We start from the raw sequence: 18,324 nt of genomic DNA, 5'->3' as shown, positions 1-18,324 counted from the left end.
TGAATGCCGCCGTGTGATGCGGTGGCCTCCTTGCCAACTGCGCGGGGGAAGGTGTGCCGACCATGCATCAGATCCCTGAGTCGCAAATTGCAAAGTAAACACCTCATTTAGCTCGAATAAAACGAGATTACTTGCACAATGGTCGACGTGTCGACTCGAGGCTACGCCGTGCGGTGCCTAACACTGTATACGTGGCCATTTTTTTTCTTAAAAAAAGTCACGAGCTGTTGATGTGGCCCGCGCCTCCCTAGTTTCTGGAAGCTGAAACCTCCCCGCTGAAACCGCCACACGTCGCGCGAGTAAAACCCCCCGACCCACCCCTCTTGAGTCTTGACCGTCTCGCTCCCATCCCATCCCGCCGCGCGGCCCCCTCACGCACCCACCTCGCTCGCCGACACATGGACCCCACCGCCGCCGCCAGCTCCGGCGGCACCCCCGCCGACGCCGACGCCACCGGCCCGACCAACACCACTGTGACGCTCCCGCCGCTCACCCTCCGCGACGTGCCACGCCTCCCCTCCGCGCTCGCCTCCCCGACCCCGGCGGCGGCGGTCCCGAACCCCATCTCGCGGCACCCCTACTTCCACCCGCCCGCCACCTTCTACATCTCCCCAGGGGACGTCACCCTCCGCCACGCCTTCTTCGACATCGCCTCCGCCGCGCCGTCCCCGCTCGTCGCCTACCGCCGCGCGGGGCCTCGCGGGGCACTCGCCGTCGACCCAGCCGCGGCGCGCGCCGCGCTCGTCACCTGCGGGGGCCTCTGCCCGGGCCTCAACACCGTGCTCAGGGAGCTCGTCGTCGGGCTCCACGAGCTCTACGGCGTCCGCCACGTCTTCGGCGTCGCCGCGGGATACCGAGGGTTCTACGGCGCCGACGAGGATCACGTCAGGCTGGACCCCGCCGCCGTCGACGACTGGCACAAGAAGGGCGGCACCGTGCTCAAGACCACGCGGGGTGGCTTCGATCTCGGCAAGATCGTCGACGGCATCGTCGCGCGCGGGTACACGCAGGTGAGAGCAACACTCAGAGCACAGGCACCGCAATGTAAAATTGGGTTCATTCACTATTTACAGTTTACACACTTAAATCCCAATCTCTTATGAATCCTGCACAAAAGTGGCCTAACGAATAGGGCCACGTCACCCGTTAGCCCGCTAGCCATTGGATCAAACGATCAGATGATCTGGTCCGTCCGATTGTGGGTGGGTCGGGTGTCGACCCATAAAGTTCGCGAACCATCCTGAGAGGTTGCCCGTCGTGCAGAGGAGAGAGAGCCGTGCGGCGCAACCGCGCTCGACCTAGCTGCCCCCGCACCTCCCTCCTCCTCCCGCCGCGGGCACGTCGTTCCTGGCCATCCCGGCGCGGGTGGGGCCCAGCGGCCCCGGCGACCCCGGCCGCTCCGGTCTCGGACATCTCCAGGCGCGGGCAGGGGCCCCTGCAACCCCAGCACGGCCGGCGGTGCAGGCGTGGTGGCTCCGGTCACCTCGGAGCGGGCGGCGGGCGCAGGCACGGCGGCTATGGCCACCCCGGCGTAGGCGTGAAGGTCGAGCGCTGCAGCCCCGGTGGTGGAGTGCTCGGCCCTCGCAATGAAGATCTCGCCGTCTGTTCGCATGCGTCTTGGAACACGGCGGAGGAATTTCTACACCTCTCGAACAGCTGCGCACTCGCACTAACTCATAAAACATCGTGCTCCTCCGTGCTTGCTTTCGGATGCCCGAGCTCTCCCCTCTCATAGTGCCACGGCGGCGTCCATGGCCGGAGCGGAGCACATTGCCGAAGGCAACCATGCTGATATGGTCGCGGGCTTGGCCGCCTCCAAGTCGCTGGCGCATCCGCGTGCATGGCAGCTACCCACCTTCCTCTCTCCTCGTTCCTGTGTGCCACTTGCATCGGCTCGAGACGGAAGAGGAGATGCATCAGAGGCCCGATGGGAATAGCAGGAGACTGGCGGTGGCGTGCGATCCCTAGCCTCTGCCATCGCTGCTATTCCATCTAGCTAAGCTCTCTCATGTCAACTATCATAGCAGAGGAGGGCATTCAGGCAAGGTGCATGACGAAATGTCACTGCAGGTTGCAGCAGCTGAGTTGCTAGACTAAGGGTGGCCTCAAGGTTGCTGCTACGAGAAAGAAGATTAAATTGCAACAAAACTCCATGTCTTGAGCATTAATCTACTGTCTTTCTCCTTTGATTCATCATGACAGTAAGCGCCCAAAGGTTTGCATCCTTATATTGCTTCAAAATTCTTCACAAAAAAATTAATGGCTTGATATGCATATGATGGGATAAGTCTTATGTGTGGGCTGGTCTTTATGGGGCTGTGTTGGTCACATGGTCCTTGTGGCTACATGGTCTGTTTTTAGGACAACATCTTAGACTAGAGGACAACATCTTATACTAGCATCTTGGCATATGCTTGGCTGGCTAGCAGCCTATAAATATGTACCCCCAACTCCTCAGATTGGTATGACATTGTGTGAGAAATGAATCAGAAAATTGCCCCAACTCCTAGTGTCATCCTCTCTCGATGAGAGTAAGAATTCTGCTACTACCAAGAGTAAGAATTCAGCGACTAACAACTGGTATCAGAGCCGTACTATCCTGTAGCCTGAGCATCTCCTGCTCATCTCCTTTCCCAGCCGCACAACAGCCCCAGCTAGGAGCAGCAGCAGCTCCGGCCGCTCCTGCTCACTCCTCTTCCTCTGCGCAGACGAGCAGCAGCTCATCTGAAGCAGCCCTCTCCCCACGCAGCAGCCCCCCGGTAGCGCGTTATGTCTGCAGGGCAGTCTCAGCGCTCGGTCGCCTCGAGCACGCGACGTCGGTAGGAGGCCGAACTTGCCGCGGCAGAGGAACGTGAGCGAGCAGCGACAGAGACCGCTGCGGCGGCGGCAACGGCGTCGAGGCTGGCAACGGCGGAGCTGGCAGCAGCCATAGCGGAGGCGGAAGCAGCGGCGGCAGCGAATGCAGCGCGTGCGGCGGCAGCAAAGGTCGAGGCCCTGCGCGGCAGCATCAGTAGCTCCGTTTCTGCTGACAACAGCGCCGACGCGGACCTCGAGTTGTTGGAGAGGGAGGCAGGATGAGCGCGGGCGGCGCAGTGGGCAGCCGCGCATGCCCACGAGCGCGGCGGCAGCCCCGACAGGTGCGGACGCGCCGGTGGCGCTCCTGGAGGAGGCGCGCACGGTGGCGGCGCTCCTGGAGGAGGCGCGCACGGCGGCGGCGCTCCTGGAGGAGGCGTGCATGGCGGTGGCGCTCCTGGAGGAGGCGCACACGGCGACGGCGGCGGACGGGTCGATGGAGAGTGCGACCTTCACAGGCAGCGTGGCTCTCTCTCCCCGGATCGGTACCGTGGTTACCACGGGCTCCAGGCTGTCGTCAGGGACGTTGGCCCCGGTGGTGGGTGGCCTACCCTCACCAAGATCAACTACGTCGAGTGGGTTGTGGTGATGAGGGTAAAGCTCCAGGTGCGGCACATGTGGGAGGCAGTCCGGTACAGCGACGTCGACTACGACCTAGATCGACGGGCGCTGGATGCCCTCATCGCTGCAATCCCGCCCGAGACGCCTTCTTGCCAACCCCTCGCACCATCCCCGCCTTCTTGCCTCGCTCCAGAAGCGCAAATTGACTATACGTCCTTAACGTGTAGGTGGCACAACCCCTCTGTCTCGCTGCTCGTCGGGACGACGAGGCGTGGTAGTGGCACGAGTGTTTCGGGCACCTTCACTTTGAGGCCCTGAAGCGGCTCAGTGCCATGGAGATGGTGCGAGGCCTGCCGTGCCTCGAGCATGTGGAGCAGCTCTGCGACGTCTGCGTGTTGACGAAGCAGAGGCGACTCCCCTTTCCCCAGCGGGCGAGCTTTCGAGCCAAGGAGAGGCTCGAGCTTGTGCACGGGGACTTCTATGGCCCGATGACACCGGCCACACCGGGAGGACGACGCTACTTCCTGCTGCTCGTCGACGACCTCTCCCGCTACATGTGGGTGATGGTCCTCGGCAGCAAGGGAGAGGCTGCGGATGCCATCAGGCGCTCGCAAGCTGCTGCGGAGGCGGAGTGCGGCCGCAAGCTGCGCGTGCTGCGCACCGACAACGGCGGCGAATTCACGGCGGCTGAATTCGCGTCGTACTGCGCTGATGAGGGCATTCAGCGCCACTACTCCGCGCCGTACAGCCCACAGCAGAACGGCGCCGTCGAGCAACGCAACCAGACGGTTGTGGGGATGGCTCAGACCCTTCTCAAGCAGAGGGGGATGCAGGCTGTCTTCTGGGGAGAGGCGGTGGTGTCGGCCGTCTACATCCTCAACCGCTCACCTACCAAGGCGCTCGACGGCAGGACGCCGTACGAGGCTTGGCATGGGCGCAAGCCGGCGGTCTCCCACTTGCGGGTCTTCGGCTGCCTCGCGTTCGCCAAGGAGCTTGGCCACATCAGCAAGCTCGACGACAGGAGCACTCCGGCAGTGTTCATCGGCTACGCGGAGGACTCGAAGACCTACCGCATCCTCGACCCGAAGACACAGCGTGTGCGCATGGCGCGCGACGTTGTGTTCGATGAAGGGCGAGGATGGGCATGGGACAAGGCGGAGGACGACGGCTCGGCTCCGACGTACGACGACTTCACTGTCGAGTACGTCCACTTCGAGGGAGCTGGGGGAGTAGGCAGCTCTTCTTCGGCAAGCGTGTCTACCCCAGTCCCCGAGCCTTCACCGACCCCGACGCCTGCTACTCCGATAGCACCACGCTCTCTAGCCAGGACCTCGGCTGCGATGAGTTCTTCGCCAGCTCCCCCACAGCCGGCACTGCCACGCACTTCAGCACCGACAGGCACCTCTCCGGGCACGTCTACTCCAACACCAGCTCGTGTCGAGCACACCCCGGTTGAGCTCGCTACTCCGCTCTCTCACGACGAGGAGCACATCGACGCGTACCACGACGGCTAGCCGTTGCGGTACCGTACGATGGAGAACCTTCTCGGCAACCAGCCGGTGCCGGGACCAGTGCCTCACGACCTGGAGGCTTAGTTGCACCTTGCGTGTGACGACGGCGAGCCTCGGTCGTTTGTAGAGGCCGAGAGACACGCGGCATGGCGCGCCACGATGCAGTTGGAGATGGATACGGTCGAGAAGAATCGCACCTGAGAGCTTGCTGACCTTCCTCGTGGTCACCGTGCAATCACCCTTAAGTGGGTGTACAAGCTGAAGAGGGATGAAGCCGGCGCCATCGTCAAGCACAAGGCTCGCTTGGTGGCACGAGGTTTCATGCAGCAGGAGGGGGTCGACTTCGACGACACTTTTGCTCGCGTGGCACGGATGGAGTCCGTGCGACTCCTCCTTGCGCTAGCTGCCTAGGAGGGCTGGCGTGTTCATCACATGTACGTCAAGTCGGCGTTCCTTAACGGCGACTTGAAGGAGGAGGTCTACATGCACCAACCGCCGGGATTTGCGATCCCCGGCAAGGAGGGCAAGGTGCTCCGGCTGCGTTAGGCCCTCTATGGCTTGCGGCAGACACTGAGGGCGTGGAATGCCAAGTTGGATTCCACGCTAAAGGGGATGGGCTTCGAGCAAAGCCCGCACGAGGCGGCCATCTATCGACGGGGCAGTGGAGGAAATGCTCTGCTGGTGGGTGTCTACGTCGACGACTTGGTGATCACCGGTACCAAGGATGCGGAGGTGGCGGCATTCAAGGAAGAGATGAAGGCCACCTTCCAGATGAGTGACCTGGGGCCTCTCTCATTCTACCTGGGAATCGAGGTGCACCAGGATGACTCCGGGATCACGCTTCGACAGACCACCTACGCCAAGCGCGTCGTTGAGCTAGCTGGGCTCACCGACTGCAACCCAGTTCTCACTCCGATGGAGGAGAGGCTGAAGCTAAGCCACGACAGCACGACGGAGGAGGTGGACGCTTACGCAGTACCGGCGTCTTGTGGGGACCCTTCGCTACCTCGCCCACACATGGCCGGACTTGGCATTCTCCGTCGGCTACGTTAGTCGGTTCATACAGCGACCGACGACGAAGCGCCAGCAGGATATGAAGAGGATCATCCGCTACGTTGCGGGGACTCTCGACCACGGCCTCTACTACCCTAGGTGCCCTGGGGCGGCACACTTCGTTGGGTACAGCGACAGCGACCACGCCGGCGACATCGACACCAACAAGAGCACGAGTGGGATCCTCTTCTTCCTCGGTAAGTGCCTCGTTAGCTGGCAGTCGATCAAGCAACAGGTGGTGGCCATGTCCAGCTGCGAGGCCGAGTACATAGCGGCCTCCACTGCTTCGACTCAGGCGCTCTGGCTCGCTCGACTGCTCGGTGATCTCCTCGGCAGAGACACTAGAGCAGTGGAACTCAGGGTGGACAGCAAGTCCGCTCTAGCTCTGGCAAATAACCCCGTGTTCCATGAACGCAGCAAGCACATCCGGGTGAGGTACCACTTCATCCGAGGCTGTTTGGAGGAAGGGAGCATCAAGGCGAGCAACATCAACACCAAGGACCAGTTTACGGACTTGCTCACCAAACCCCTTGGGAGGATCAAGTTCCTTGAACTTTGCTCCAGGACCGGGATGGTTCAACTTTCCCACAGGACGACGCACAAGACTTAGGGGGAGAATGATGTGATAAGTCTCATGTGTGGGCTGGTCTTTGTGAGGCTGTGTTGGTCACATGGTCCTTGTGGCTGCATAGTCTGTTTTTATGATAGCATCTTAGACTAGAGGACAACATCTTAGAGGACAGCATCTTATACTAGAGGACAGCATCTTAGCATCTTAGACAAACATCTTGGCATATGCTTGGCTGGCTAGCAGCCTATAAATATATACCCCCAATCCTTCAGGTTGGTATGGCATTGTGTGAGAAATAAACAGAAAATTGCCCCAACTCCTAGTGTCATCCTTTCTCGATGAGAGTAAGAATTCTGCTACTACTAAGAGTAAGAATTCAGTGACTAATAACCTAAGTACTTGTTTTCATAAGTGAATCATGTCTTGCTAATATGTTGCATTTCAACTTCATAGGTACATTAAGTTCTATTATGCCATCTGTCCACCCCATAGCCATATACTAATGAAAATTTCTTTGACACTTTTACTTTACCGATCTTTATAGAGGAGACACCATTTAATATTTGAATTATCATTATGGGGTTCAATAGCTCTGAATTTGATGGAGAATCGTTATTTGAGATTGCTCAAACAAACTATATTATCCCAGTATCATTTTCTAAGTAGTACATGATTGTTGCTGGTACATCAACCTTTATATCATTCCTGAATCAGAGCTTTTCAAGAGAAGTGAACAAAAAACAAGAAGTTGAACAAATCGGTTTGCGTTGGCAACTCCATAGCCATCGGTAGGTTAGAACTAGAATAAAAAAATACACCATACGCTTGTATAGTACTCCATATGTTCTATCAGTACTTCACTAATGGGTGTGGTAACCCAGCCGTGGAACATGGAGTGGTCAGAGAACATATGACATCCCCATCAGTCATGTTGCTCAGCCGAAAAAATGGAAGAGGATTTTTCGTATTACATTGGTACTTCGCAGGTTTCGTCACCCATAGAAATATTATAACAGTCTCTCTCATGTCCCTTGATACATACCACAAACATGATTTCCTTGCTGCTCAACTACATGCTCTGCTTTCTTGGTACCAATATAGTGCATTCAACCGAGAAAAGGATCAACTTGTCATCATCTTCAAATGTTCAGCATTAGCGATTTAGTTTCTCCGTCTATATCCATTTCACATATTGAAGTATTTAATCATTTACTTTCATATATTCATGCTCCCAATCTCAATTAGCATCTGTATAATATTTGACAAACTAGATCAAGCAAAGGTTTATTGCCACATGTTAAAATCCAGGCATGTGCTTGTAGTCTTAAATAACCACGTCTATGACTGTTGTTGCCCATTTTCAAAATTTCAAATAAACTATATGAAACTTTGAGATTTTGGAGTTTATATGAAAATTGCTTATATAACTAACACAATACCATGGAATTACCTTGCCTTTCTGCTGATTATATACTCATGTTAATTTTTGTTTGCAACATACGAAAGCTTTGCTAAATCGTCACTTTCACTATATGCCATCTCATATTGTATTGGATCACCTTTGTATGTTCCTATGATACTAATGCTGAGATCAATACCGTTGTGTTTCTCTAGAAGGATGTCTTAAATCTCATCAAATTATGATGGTGTTTACCTTTTTGCTATGCCCCAGTTTTGACTATGCGTAGTTCTGTTGATTGCTCCAGACTCCAGAGGCACAGTAGAATTAAAACTGATAGATGTTTTGATGGCAAGCTAAATTACAATATGACTACTATAACACAACAACAACAACAACAAAGCCTTTAAGTCCCAAACAAGTTGGGATAGGCTAGAGTTGAAACCCAGCAGAAGCAATCAAGGTTCAGGCACGTGAATAGTTGTTTTCCAAGCACTACTATCTAAGGCTAAGTCTTTGGGTATATTCCATCATTTCAAGTCTCCTTTTATTGCCTTTACCTAAATTAACTTCGGTCTTTCTCTGTCTCTCTTCACGTTACTATCCTGGCTTAGGATTCCACTACGCACCGGTGCCTCTGAAGGTCTCCGTTGGACATGTCCAAACCATCTCAACCGGTGTTGGACAAGCTTTTCTTCAATTGGTGCTACCCCTAACCTATCACGTATATCATCGTTCCAAACTCGATCCGTTCTTGAATGACTGCAAATCCAACGCAACATACGTATTTTCGCGACACTTATCTGTTGAACATGTCGTCTTTTCGTAGGCCAACATTCTGCATCATACAACATAGCAGGTCTAATCGTCGTCCTATAAAACTTGCCTTTTAGCTTCTGTGGTACCCTTTTGTCATAAAGGACACCAGATGCTTGGCGTCACTTCATCCACCCTGCTTTGATTCTATGCTAACATCTTCATCAATATCCCCATCTCTCTGTAACATTGATCCTAAATATCGAAAGGTATCCTTCCTATGCACTACTTGACCTTCCAAACTAATATCTTCCTCCTCCCGAGTAGTAGTGCCGAAGTCACATCTCATATACTCAGTTTTAGTTCTACTGAGTCTGAAACCTTTGGACTTCAAAGTCTCCCGTCATAACTCCAGTTTCTGATTAACTCCTGTCCGGCTTTCATCAACTAGCACTACATCGTCCACGAAAAGCATACACCAAGGGATGTCCCCTTGTATGTCCCTTGTGACCTCATCCATCACTAAGGCAAACAAATAAGGGCTCAAAGCTGACCCTTGATGTAGTTCTATCTTAATTGGGAAGATCAATACAACGATACTAATTATTAGAACATAGTACTATCTTTGCTGAATATATCTCTAATTGTTAGAACATAGTAATACCTTTGCTCAATATATCCTCTTGTCTTATTTTTCTGTGATTTTTCTTGGGCCAATAGTTTTTTTTTACAGGGAGCCTATGTTTCACAATGTGATTTCTCATATTATAACTTCATGTTTTGTGGACCTTTTTTTTTTGTTTGAATGATGATCTGTGATGGCTAGCAACCTAGCTAAGGACATAAGTTTGCCTTTACATAGAAAGGACTCAGCGTTGATAATGGAAAATGATTTAACTATGCCTGAATATGAGTAATTAATGTAAATGATTTAATTATGCCTGAATATGAGTAATTAATGTAAATGAATCTTATATCTTATTATTGAACAAACTGCTATCATACTTTTGATCTTGGTTTCATGTATATGCGCCAAACAAGACATCAACAGCTTATTTCGAACGTGACAAATATCCGTGGGTCAGTTTGCTCCAACTCGTTGAGGCACGAGGCTAGGCAAAAGACTGATCATCTTCACATATCACAGACTGGCCTGACACAGAGAAGCGTGCGGCAACGCCGCGCCTGTTTTCTAGTTGTGATTGAATCTGGGCAGTTCATGGGTATTACAGAAGAGAAGTAGTGCTATACTATTTAGTTGGAGATTTCAGGGTTCAAAATGAGTCTTTGAGTTGTTTACTCACAGCGGCCAATTGTTTCCCTTCTTATAGTTCGTACACGTGTTTTGACTTTTGAGTGCTTTAACAAATGCATGTTCTTCCTTATAAAGTACATTATAAACTAAACTGATCACGTCCAAATATTTCTTTTTTATTGAAGATATATGCGATTGGAGGGGATGGAACCATGAGAGGGGCTGTGGCTATCTTTCAAGAGTTTAAACGCCGTGGTCTGAACATATCTATTACTGGGATCCCAAAAACTGTGGACAATGACATTGGCATCATAGACAGGTCATTTGGTTTCCAAACTGCGGTGGAGATTGCTCAGCAGGCAATTGACGCTGCTCATGTGGAGGCTCTTAGCGCTGTCAATGGTGTAGGCCTTGTCAAACTTATGGGAAGGAGTACAGGTCATATCGCTCTTCATGCCACTCTGAGCAGTCGGGACGTTGACTGCTGCTTGATCCCAGAGGTTGATTTCCACCTGGAAGGTAAGGGTGGCCTGTTTGAGTTTCTGTATGAACGGATTAAGAAGAAGGGGCATGCTGTCATCGTGGTTGCTGAAGGAGCTGGTCAGGAACTGATTCCCGGGACTGATGATCAGAAGCGAGAGCAGGATGAGTCTGGCAACATTGTGTTTCTTGATGTGGGACCCTGGCTGAAATCCGAGCTGGGCAGATGGTGGAAGAGAGAACATCCCAACGAACTGTTCACTGTGAAGTACATTGACCCTACATACATGATTCGAGCTGTTCCTGCAAACGCCACCGACAATTTGTATTGCACTTTGCTGGCGCATTCCGCCATCCATGGGGTCATGGCTGGGTTTACTGGCTTTGTACCTGGTCCAGTAAATGGGACCTACAGTTACATACCACTGGAAGATGTCGCTGTGGCAAAGAACCCTGTCGATGTGAATGATCACAAATGGGCATGGGTTAGATCAGTTACCAATCAGCCAGATTTCCTGAAACCCAAGCATAATATCTGAAGTCTAGTGGCGGCTCCTCCCTGGACCCATTAAATTAGACTTTCTTCTGATCCAGTTGCCTGCCTCCCTAATTATTTCCGTTCAATAAGGTGGTAGCTTTTATGCTTTCCAGTTTGTGTGCTCGTGGAACACTTTTGAGAAGCAATTGTTGTGCTTGTACATATGTTAATATTATCATACTCATGAATAAACGATGCTTTGGGACGAAATCACGATTTTACTTTGAATGAAGCATTGCTATACGATGCTTTGGGATGAAATGACGATTTTAGTTCGAATGAAACGTTGCTATATATGTCATCTCGCAATGCTAGGTGATGGGTGTGACTTGATCCAATGCAGTGCGTATTAGTACAAATAATCATGCAAGTGCATAATAGGCAGGTTGGCCTATTAGCTCAGTTGGTTAGAGCGTCGTGCTAATAACGCGAAGGTCGCAGGTTCGAGACCTGCATGGGCCAATTTTGGTTTTTGATTTTTTTTGTTTTTTTAAACATTTTCATCTTGCCGCTGTAACTTCCTGACTCCATTCTCCATTTCTTCTCTTTTTTTTACATTTTCATCTTGCCGCTGTAACTTTCTGATTTTTTTTTTTTTTTTTTTTACATTTTCATCTTGCCGCTGTAACTTCCTGACTCCATTCTTCATTTCTTTTTTTTTACATTTTCATCTTGCCGCTGTAACTTTCTGATCTTTTTTTTGTTTTACATTTTCATCTTGCCGCTGTAACTTCCTGACTCCATTCTCATTTTTCTTTTTTTTTACATTTTCATCTTGCCGCTGTAACTTTCTGACTCCAGTTTCCAGAACATAACTTCTTCTTCTTTTACTTTGTTCCCCTTTGTTTTTTACATTTTCATCTTGCCTCTGAAACTTCCTGACTACAGTCTCCAGAACAGAGCTTTTGTGGCATTTTCATTTTGCAGCTGTATACCGCTTCCTGACTCTAGAACATAACTTGTGGGCGATCAAATGGCAAACAAACTTTTTCGCCCTTGTTTTTGACAATTTAATCTTGCAGCTGTATCACTGTATGCCGTGTCCTGACTCCAGAACGGAACCTCTGGCTGAACAAATGGCAGGCTAGCCAGAAAACTCTAGGTTGACATAAGTTTTCCTCAACTTTAATTTGCATTCTTATTCATCATTTCTTCAATCTAATGCCAAATTCAAGTGTGACATTTTCACCCCAGTTACCACAGACCAAAAACAAGCGTTCATCATTCAGAGTAAGTACGGCCAGTTGTTAGTAACGATATCTAGGTGAGTCCTACAGAGTTAGATGATGAGAGCCTTACGAAACCCAGGGGCCCTTCTTTTTTTATAGGATAGTAGTTGAACCACTGGAGAATGTTTTACAGGGTGAAGTGAATCAACCACCTCAAGCAATTGCCATGAACAAGATATATCTACACCATGTACATCAAATTACAGTCTCAGCTGCCTCATGCTAGCTACTATAGCCCGTGCTCAGTGTTTCCTTCATTTATGGAATTTGTCACTGATCCTTCATGTATATGCTCCAAGCACCTTCCCCTTTCTCTCCGGTGTACTACTAACTGATGAACACGCTGCGGCTGAAGCTTCAGGACAGTCAGATTCAGGGGAAGTTGGCTCGATTTCTATTGGCAAACCTCTCTGAAACTCCACATACGGGTATGCCATTGGAATGTCATCGCCGTCAATTCTCCATCTGCAAGGCAACAAGTTTGCAACAACCGAACAGCGGTGATCAGCTAATGGCGTTTCTAAACTGTAAGTAATTTTAGTACTCTGAAATAAAAATAACAATGGTTAGTCATTTGTCACATTCAGATGGTTATTATCGACAAAATTTGGCAGTTTGATCACATTGCAGAATTCTATATCTTGTATGATACCCCTCAACTTGCAAAACCTACTTGTCGAAAACCTAATGCTGCCAATGTTTGTTCTGTTTGTTGTCGTCTGATATGTTCTACAGTTCTGGATCAAATATTACTTAACATTTATTTTGTGACCTGTGGTCCCTGTCGATAAAAACATAAATTACAGAGACCAGTTCTTATCATCGCCCGTTGGCTTAAAAACCGTACTTTTTCAGCCTAACGAACAGTATTTTTCTCAAACAACAAATCAGTCAACAATACTTTCAGCCATGGCTTATCAGCTAAACGAACAGGACAAAGTCCTTAACCTTGTTGCCATCACTTGCTATATTTTTTTCTTACTATTGGTGTGACACAAATGACCTCATTATTCTGGGTCCTTGTCCATTTTTGCCTCATCATATTTTTGTATTTAACAGTGTTGTCATAACCTTCTTGCCATTACTTCCTAGCATGTGGTTCAAATGTTCAATGATTACTGCATTATTTTGCTTTTACGTTCATGGCCTGACAGATATTGTTCTATTTGGATTAACAATGTCCTGCCACATTATTTCCTTATGTTGGCTAGAAATTTGCATGATGTTGATGCGTAGTGTGCTTTGACTAATACCATCCTTTGTTTTTACCTATAATTGAGGACAAGGTGATGGAGGAAGAAAGCAGCCTCTACTTTAGCAAGCTCTGATCCTGGGCAGAGCCGGGGGCCACCACCGAACGGTGTAAACCTCTTGCTTGTCCCTTGGCTTGTGCCCTGGTATATATCAATCAGATGAGTCACACATATGAATGGAACCATGAACATCACTAAAGAAAAAAAATGAAGCAAAGCCCAGAGGGCTGGCCTTCAACGAACGGAATCATGGTTAGGACCATTAACAACAAGCACTACATCAGGCAGCATGCTTGGCATCTGAAGATACCAGAACAGTTGTGAGTAATTATGTCACAGATGGACACACACTAATTAAAGGTAGCAATTAGTTAGAGTACACACTTTAAAGGAAGATTCCCTAAAAGCCCCTGATAAGCTTGTTTGATAGGTTCCCTGCCTTTTTTTTGGAACATGAATCATTGGATCATTAATGCCATTATTTTAGTTAGATGGCAAGTGCAGAACAGTGATTAGGAAGGAGTCTCAGTGAGAAAGAACACAAGGTACGTACCTCCCACCTACAGGGCTGAAACTGTTGTGCGTTTCCATGAAGTGAGGGGTTCAGATGAACAGCGCTGAAGACTGGTAGGACCTTCCAGCCAGATGGAATCAGATACTCTGCAACAGAGCAAAAGGGAGAGCCACTTGCTTTTGAGCATCTTCGTTTAGCAAAAGCTAGGAGGTATTCTGGGCATAACAATGCTTAAAAATCAGGCTTAAAGGTGCGACCATCCCCTCTGCCTGATCCATTATCATGTGATGAGCACAAATGGAATCTGCCGCGAAAGTCTCGCTCGATGCAGGAGGGGTTCATTCATCTCACCTTTGTATTTGACATCTTTGAGCGCCTTCCGGTGCACAAACTTGACAATGTTGCCGCATCTCAGCGCCTCGTTGATAACCTGCAAGAATGGAAACCACCACGTCATCAGCAAGACAACAGCATTTCCACATACTACATATATTTACACACAGCACAAAATTAAAAATTCTCATGTTTTGGAGATTTAAATTTAAGTATTTGTGTGGATTGCTGCTAACAGAAATTTATTGTCCCTGGAGTGGAGGGATTACATGCTACAGCCATGTCTAATACTAGCATGCATATATTGAATGAATGATCATCTATCTCACTTGTTGGGTATATTCCATCTTCTTGTAGTCTTCTGAAGTCAAGCACTCCTCCTTCCCTTTGTTGGATCTTATGCTGTCGTGCTCCCTCTGCATGTTGTTCATGGATAGTTTATTTATTAGTGGCCACATCCAGCATAAAAATAAATTAGCATTGCCTTGTGCCTTCACAGTAGTTTAAAATAAAGCAGGTATAAATTACCTTAACCAGGTCCAGATCTTGAGCAGACTGCCCAAGGAAGTAAACGACCATGGAGATGAGGAGCGAGGTGGTCTCATATCCTCCCAGCAGGGAGTCCAGCACGAAGCTCACTTTCTCCTCGTCAGAGAGCTCGTTGCTCGACAGCAGCACGTCAAGGTAGTCGCCCTTGTTGCATGACCCAGCACTCCTCCGCTCCTCGATGATGCCCTTGACAGTGTTGGATATCCTCTCTCTCGCCTGCCATTAAGATTTATATTAGGAGCAGCAGACAGCAAAATAAACCACGGTTATATACTGTATTATTTACTACTGATGTAAGCATATATAGTGTGTATGTATACTAATGAAGAGATCGACCGATGTTCTTTATTAACGCAAGCATGGCATGTGCTAATAAAGACATGCTGGATGATTATTACCTGGACAGCCTTGGCATATGGGGTCCCTGGGATGTAGAGAGGGAAGGAGATGAGGCCCTTCATGAAGGCCAGGAAGTCCTCCAGTATCCTCGCAGTGACCGGCTCCTCTGGTGACAGCCCCAGCACCTGCTTCACTATCACACTGAATGCGAACTGTGCTTCTCGAGGTCAGAGCAGAGGACACGGCCGGCCGACCCAGAGGAATATGGAAAAAAGGAAAGAAAAAAAAAACGACCCTAGTGAGTCAAACAAAGTCACCATGGCAAAAGATCGATTCATGCAGAGGCAACATGACCATCCGTTCGGTCCATAGCCGCTAGCTAACCTTTCTTGCCTCCTCGCAGAAGGCGACGACCCTGACGCCGCCGCCGTCGTCGTGTCGTCGCCATGCGCCGACGACGTGCAGCGCGATCTTCTCGATGTCGCCGAGGTAGCTGGGCTTGAGCTTGGTGGAGGTGACGAGGGCGAGGGCGAGGTTCCTGAGGCGCTTGTGGTCCTCGCCCAGGACCACGAGCATGGAGGACTTGCCCAGGATGCCATGGATCGGCCTGGGGTAGCTGCACTGGAACAGCCGCTCCTCGTTCTGCAGGATGAAGTGGTTGAGGTCCTGGTCGCAGGACACCACCGTGGGGGTGCAGAACAGGTGGGACTTGAACACCTGCCCATACCTGCAGTGCATGCATACCGTCCCGTCATCAACGGCAACAACAATGCTGTCATTAGCTATGCATGCTTGTAAATCCACGTTTATTAACCTTTACTGCTACTACATCCCCTCTTTTCTTTTTCACTTCACCGTGAGTCAGTCAGTCAGACGTACTGTCACGGGCTCGCTCGGAACAAGGCAACCAAAACAAAAACATGAGAGATGCATGATAGATGAAAAGGCTGCTTAGACATGACAGCGGCAGCATCACCTTTTGCTGTCACATGAAATAATGGCGCAATACTTAATTGCACGGTAAGGTGATTAGCAAGATCTCATATTCTCATATGGCCGGCCGGCCGGTTCGCTAGCTAAGCTAGCTGTGCCGCCTGTGCATGGGATGGGTAATTAACGACGACACTGGTGGACGACTAGCTAGCTATTTACAGCAAGTACCTGGAGCAGTGATCCTCCAGGAAGCCGCCCAGCGTGTTGGAAGCGTGCGGCGTGAGGAACCGCAGCGTCTCACCGAGGAGCGGCCACCCGAAGCTTCCCTTGGGGGCCTTGGGATTCAGAAGCAAGGGCAGGAAGTGGCTGAGCACCAGAGCCAGGAGCGACGCGAGCAGGGTCGCCACAGCGGCCAGCACGAGCTCCCCCGCCATCGTCATCGCCCACCACTCCTCCTCCCTAGTTTCATCTCATCTCGATCACAAGCGCATGCATGGATCGATCGGAGCCTGCAAGAATCTCTCCTCGCCTATATGTAAGTATATATATGAATGCTTTGCTTGCTTCCCTTAGCTTTGCTCAACAATGCTCACACACACAAGCCCGCTGGCCAGCTCCCTCCCCTCTCTCTAGAACGGAAGGTGAGGGGGGAGCTATATAGTAGCAGAAGGCAAATGGAGAGGAGGGGAAGGAAAGAGAGAGGGGAAAAAATAAGGCTGCCTTTTGTTTCCTTTCTTTTGGCCGCCTTCTTTTCATTTATTTACGTGTTCTTCCCCTGAGCCTGAGTAGTACTGAAGTAGCATGCATGATCTCTGTTTCTCTCTAAAAGAAAAAGCTTGTATCTCTGTTTTTACTGTTGACAAATTACCTCCATGACGCAGTACAGCACAGTAACGTAAGAGTAGCTTTTATCAAGGAGCTGAGGGGGGCTATAGCTAGGACTAGGAGTATGGTCCAGCGTAGAGTAGCCTAGCATCTAGGCTGCTGAAGGTGCAGTCAAACACGCAGGTATAGAGAGAGAGAGGGAGAGAGGGAGACAGAAAATCTACTCCTACTAGTCTACTCCTACTAGTATTGGGAGTGCATCAGGTGCATAGGGCTGCGGTGCTGAAGCTCTGGGAGATACAGTAAAATGTGAAGCGAACGTGGAGATTTGCAAGTTGCAACTTGAGATTTGTAATGAAAAGGTTGAAATACAAACGGTGAATTCTAATCCTTGGCGCTATACGTAATGTAAGTACTACCTTGATCGTAGTCAAATTGGACGCATGGACAGAGACGCAGGAGTGTTGTTCCTCAAATAGGTTTTTGTTTAGATACACGACCGGTTTGAGTCAGTGTTATTGTGTCATCTACTGCAACAGTAGTAGTAGTACATTGATTGGATTGGTGGGTGCAGCAATGATTTTGTTCCATCCTATAATTGATGTTTCTTTTTCTTCTGATTACTATATTATTCCTTATGTCAATATGATGGTCAATTTACTCCTTTGTGCAAGTACAATCCCGTTATCCTAGGTCAATGTGTGCCTCTCTAGGATGAAATCAGTAGCTCCGTGGAACTTTGCATATAAGGATACCTATAACACAGTAGCTCCGTGGAACTTTGCCTCTCTAGGTCCGTTCACTTCGCTGGAAAAAGCCGAAACACTATTTCGATTAATTTGTTGTGAGAGAAAAATAGTGTTTCGGCTAAAAAAATAAGCCGAAAAGATGGATTATAAAAGAAGCGAACAGGACCCTAGAGATATCTTATTCTATATGTGTCCCATAATATGTAGGGGAATTTTCATTTCATATATTTTCTCCTTCTAAAAGATGATATCTTATTCTATAAATGTTCTACGCGTAAGATGCTCTTTGTATATATAAGGTGTTCTTTAGCTATTTTAAGTAGTAGTTTTTACTATACATCTATTTATAAGTTTTATAATTAAAACTAGTATACACCTAAAAAGATAACTTATACTAATTTAAAACGGTGAGAGTATATGTGTTTTTCAAAAAGTAAATTAAACAAAAATATATAAAAAACTTATCAGACATGTCGTTTTAGTAAAATAACAGTATTTTTTAATCACAATAAATTAACATTAGCCGTTTTTCTAGACAGCCGAGTCTTCATTAAAATGTCTTTTGGTACCATGTGGACTTCTGGTGCTCCCGACAGCCACTGTTACCCGGCCAGTGGTCACCC

At 49.2% G+C, this 18,324-nt stretch overlaps 2 protein-coding genes and 1 non-coding gene across 3 annotated transcripts; 2 read left to right on the top strand and 1 right to left on the bottom strand.

Annotated features, from left to right (window-relative positions):
* Positions 1–314: 314 nt before the first annotated feature.
* Positions 315–11,205, top strand: LOC136493114 (ATP-dependent 6-phosphofructokinase 2-like). The gene is made up of 2 exons (XM_066489156.1): positions 315–1,010; positions 10,145–11,205. The coding sequence occupies exons 1-2, from the start codon at positions 399–401 to the stop codon at positions 10,976–10,978; spliced, it is 1,446 nt and encodes a 481-aa protein (XP_066345253.1). The 5' UTR covers positions 315–398; the 3' UTR covers positions 10,979–11,205.
* Positions 11,206–11,365: 160 nt separating this feature from the next.
* TRNAI-AAU (transfer RNA isoleucine (anticodon AAU)) lies at positions 11,366–11,439 on the top strand. Its single transcript has one exon. It is a non-coding gene; the product is annotated as a tRNA-Ile (tRNA).
* Positions 11,440–12,261: 822 nt separating this feature from the next.
* On the bottom strand, positions 12,262–16,763 carry LOC136493771 (cytochrome P450 724B1-like). The gene is made up of 9 exons (XM_066489921.1): positions 16,356–16,763; positions 15,579–15,921; positions 15,254–15,406; positions 14,835–15,071; positions 14,636–14,722; positions 14,325–14,403; positions 14,013–14,119; positions 13,476–13,600; positions 12,262–12,671 (listed from the first exon to the last, which is right to left on the bottom strand). The coding sequence occupies exons 1-9, from the start codon at positions 16,565–16,567 to the stop codon at positions 12,488–12,490; spliced, it is 1,527 nt and encodes a 508-aa protein (XP_066346018.1). The 5' UTR covers positions 16,568–16,763; the 3' UTR covers positions 12,262–12,487.
* Positions 16,764–18,324: the final 1,561 nt, after the last annotated feature.

Source organism: Miscanthus floridulus, chromosome 11, assembly GCF_019320115.1.
Source record: "Miscanthus floridulus cultivar M001 chromosome 11, ASM1932011v1, whole genome shotgun sequence".
NCBI lineage: Eukaryota > Viridiplantae > Streptophyta > Magnoliopsida > Poales > Poaceae > Miscanthus > Miscanthus floridulus.
Note: the sequence above shows the minus strand (reverse complement) of the source record. Positions and strands in the feature narration are given on the sequence as shown.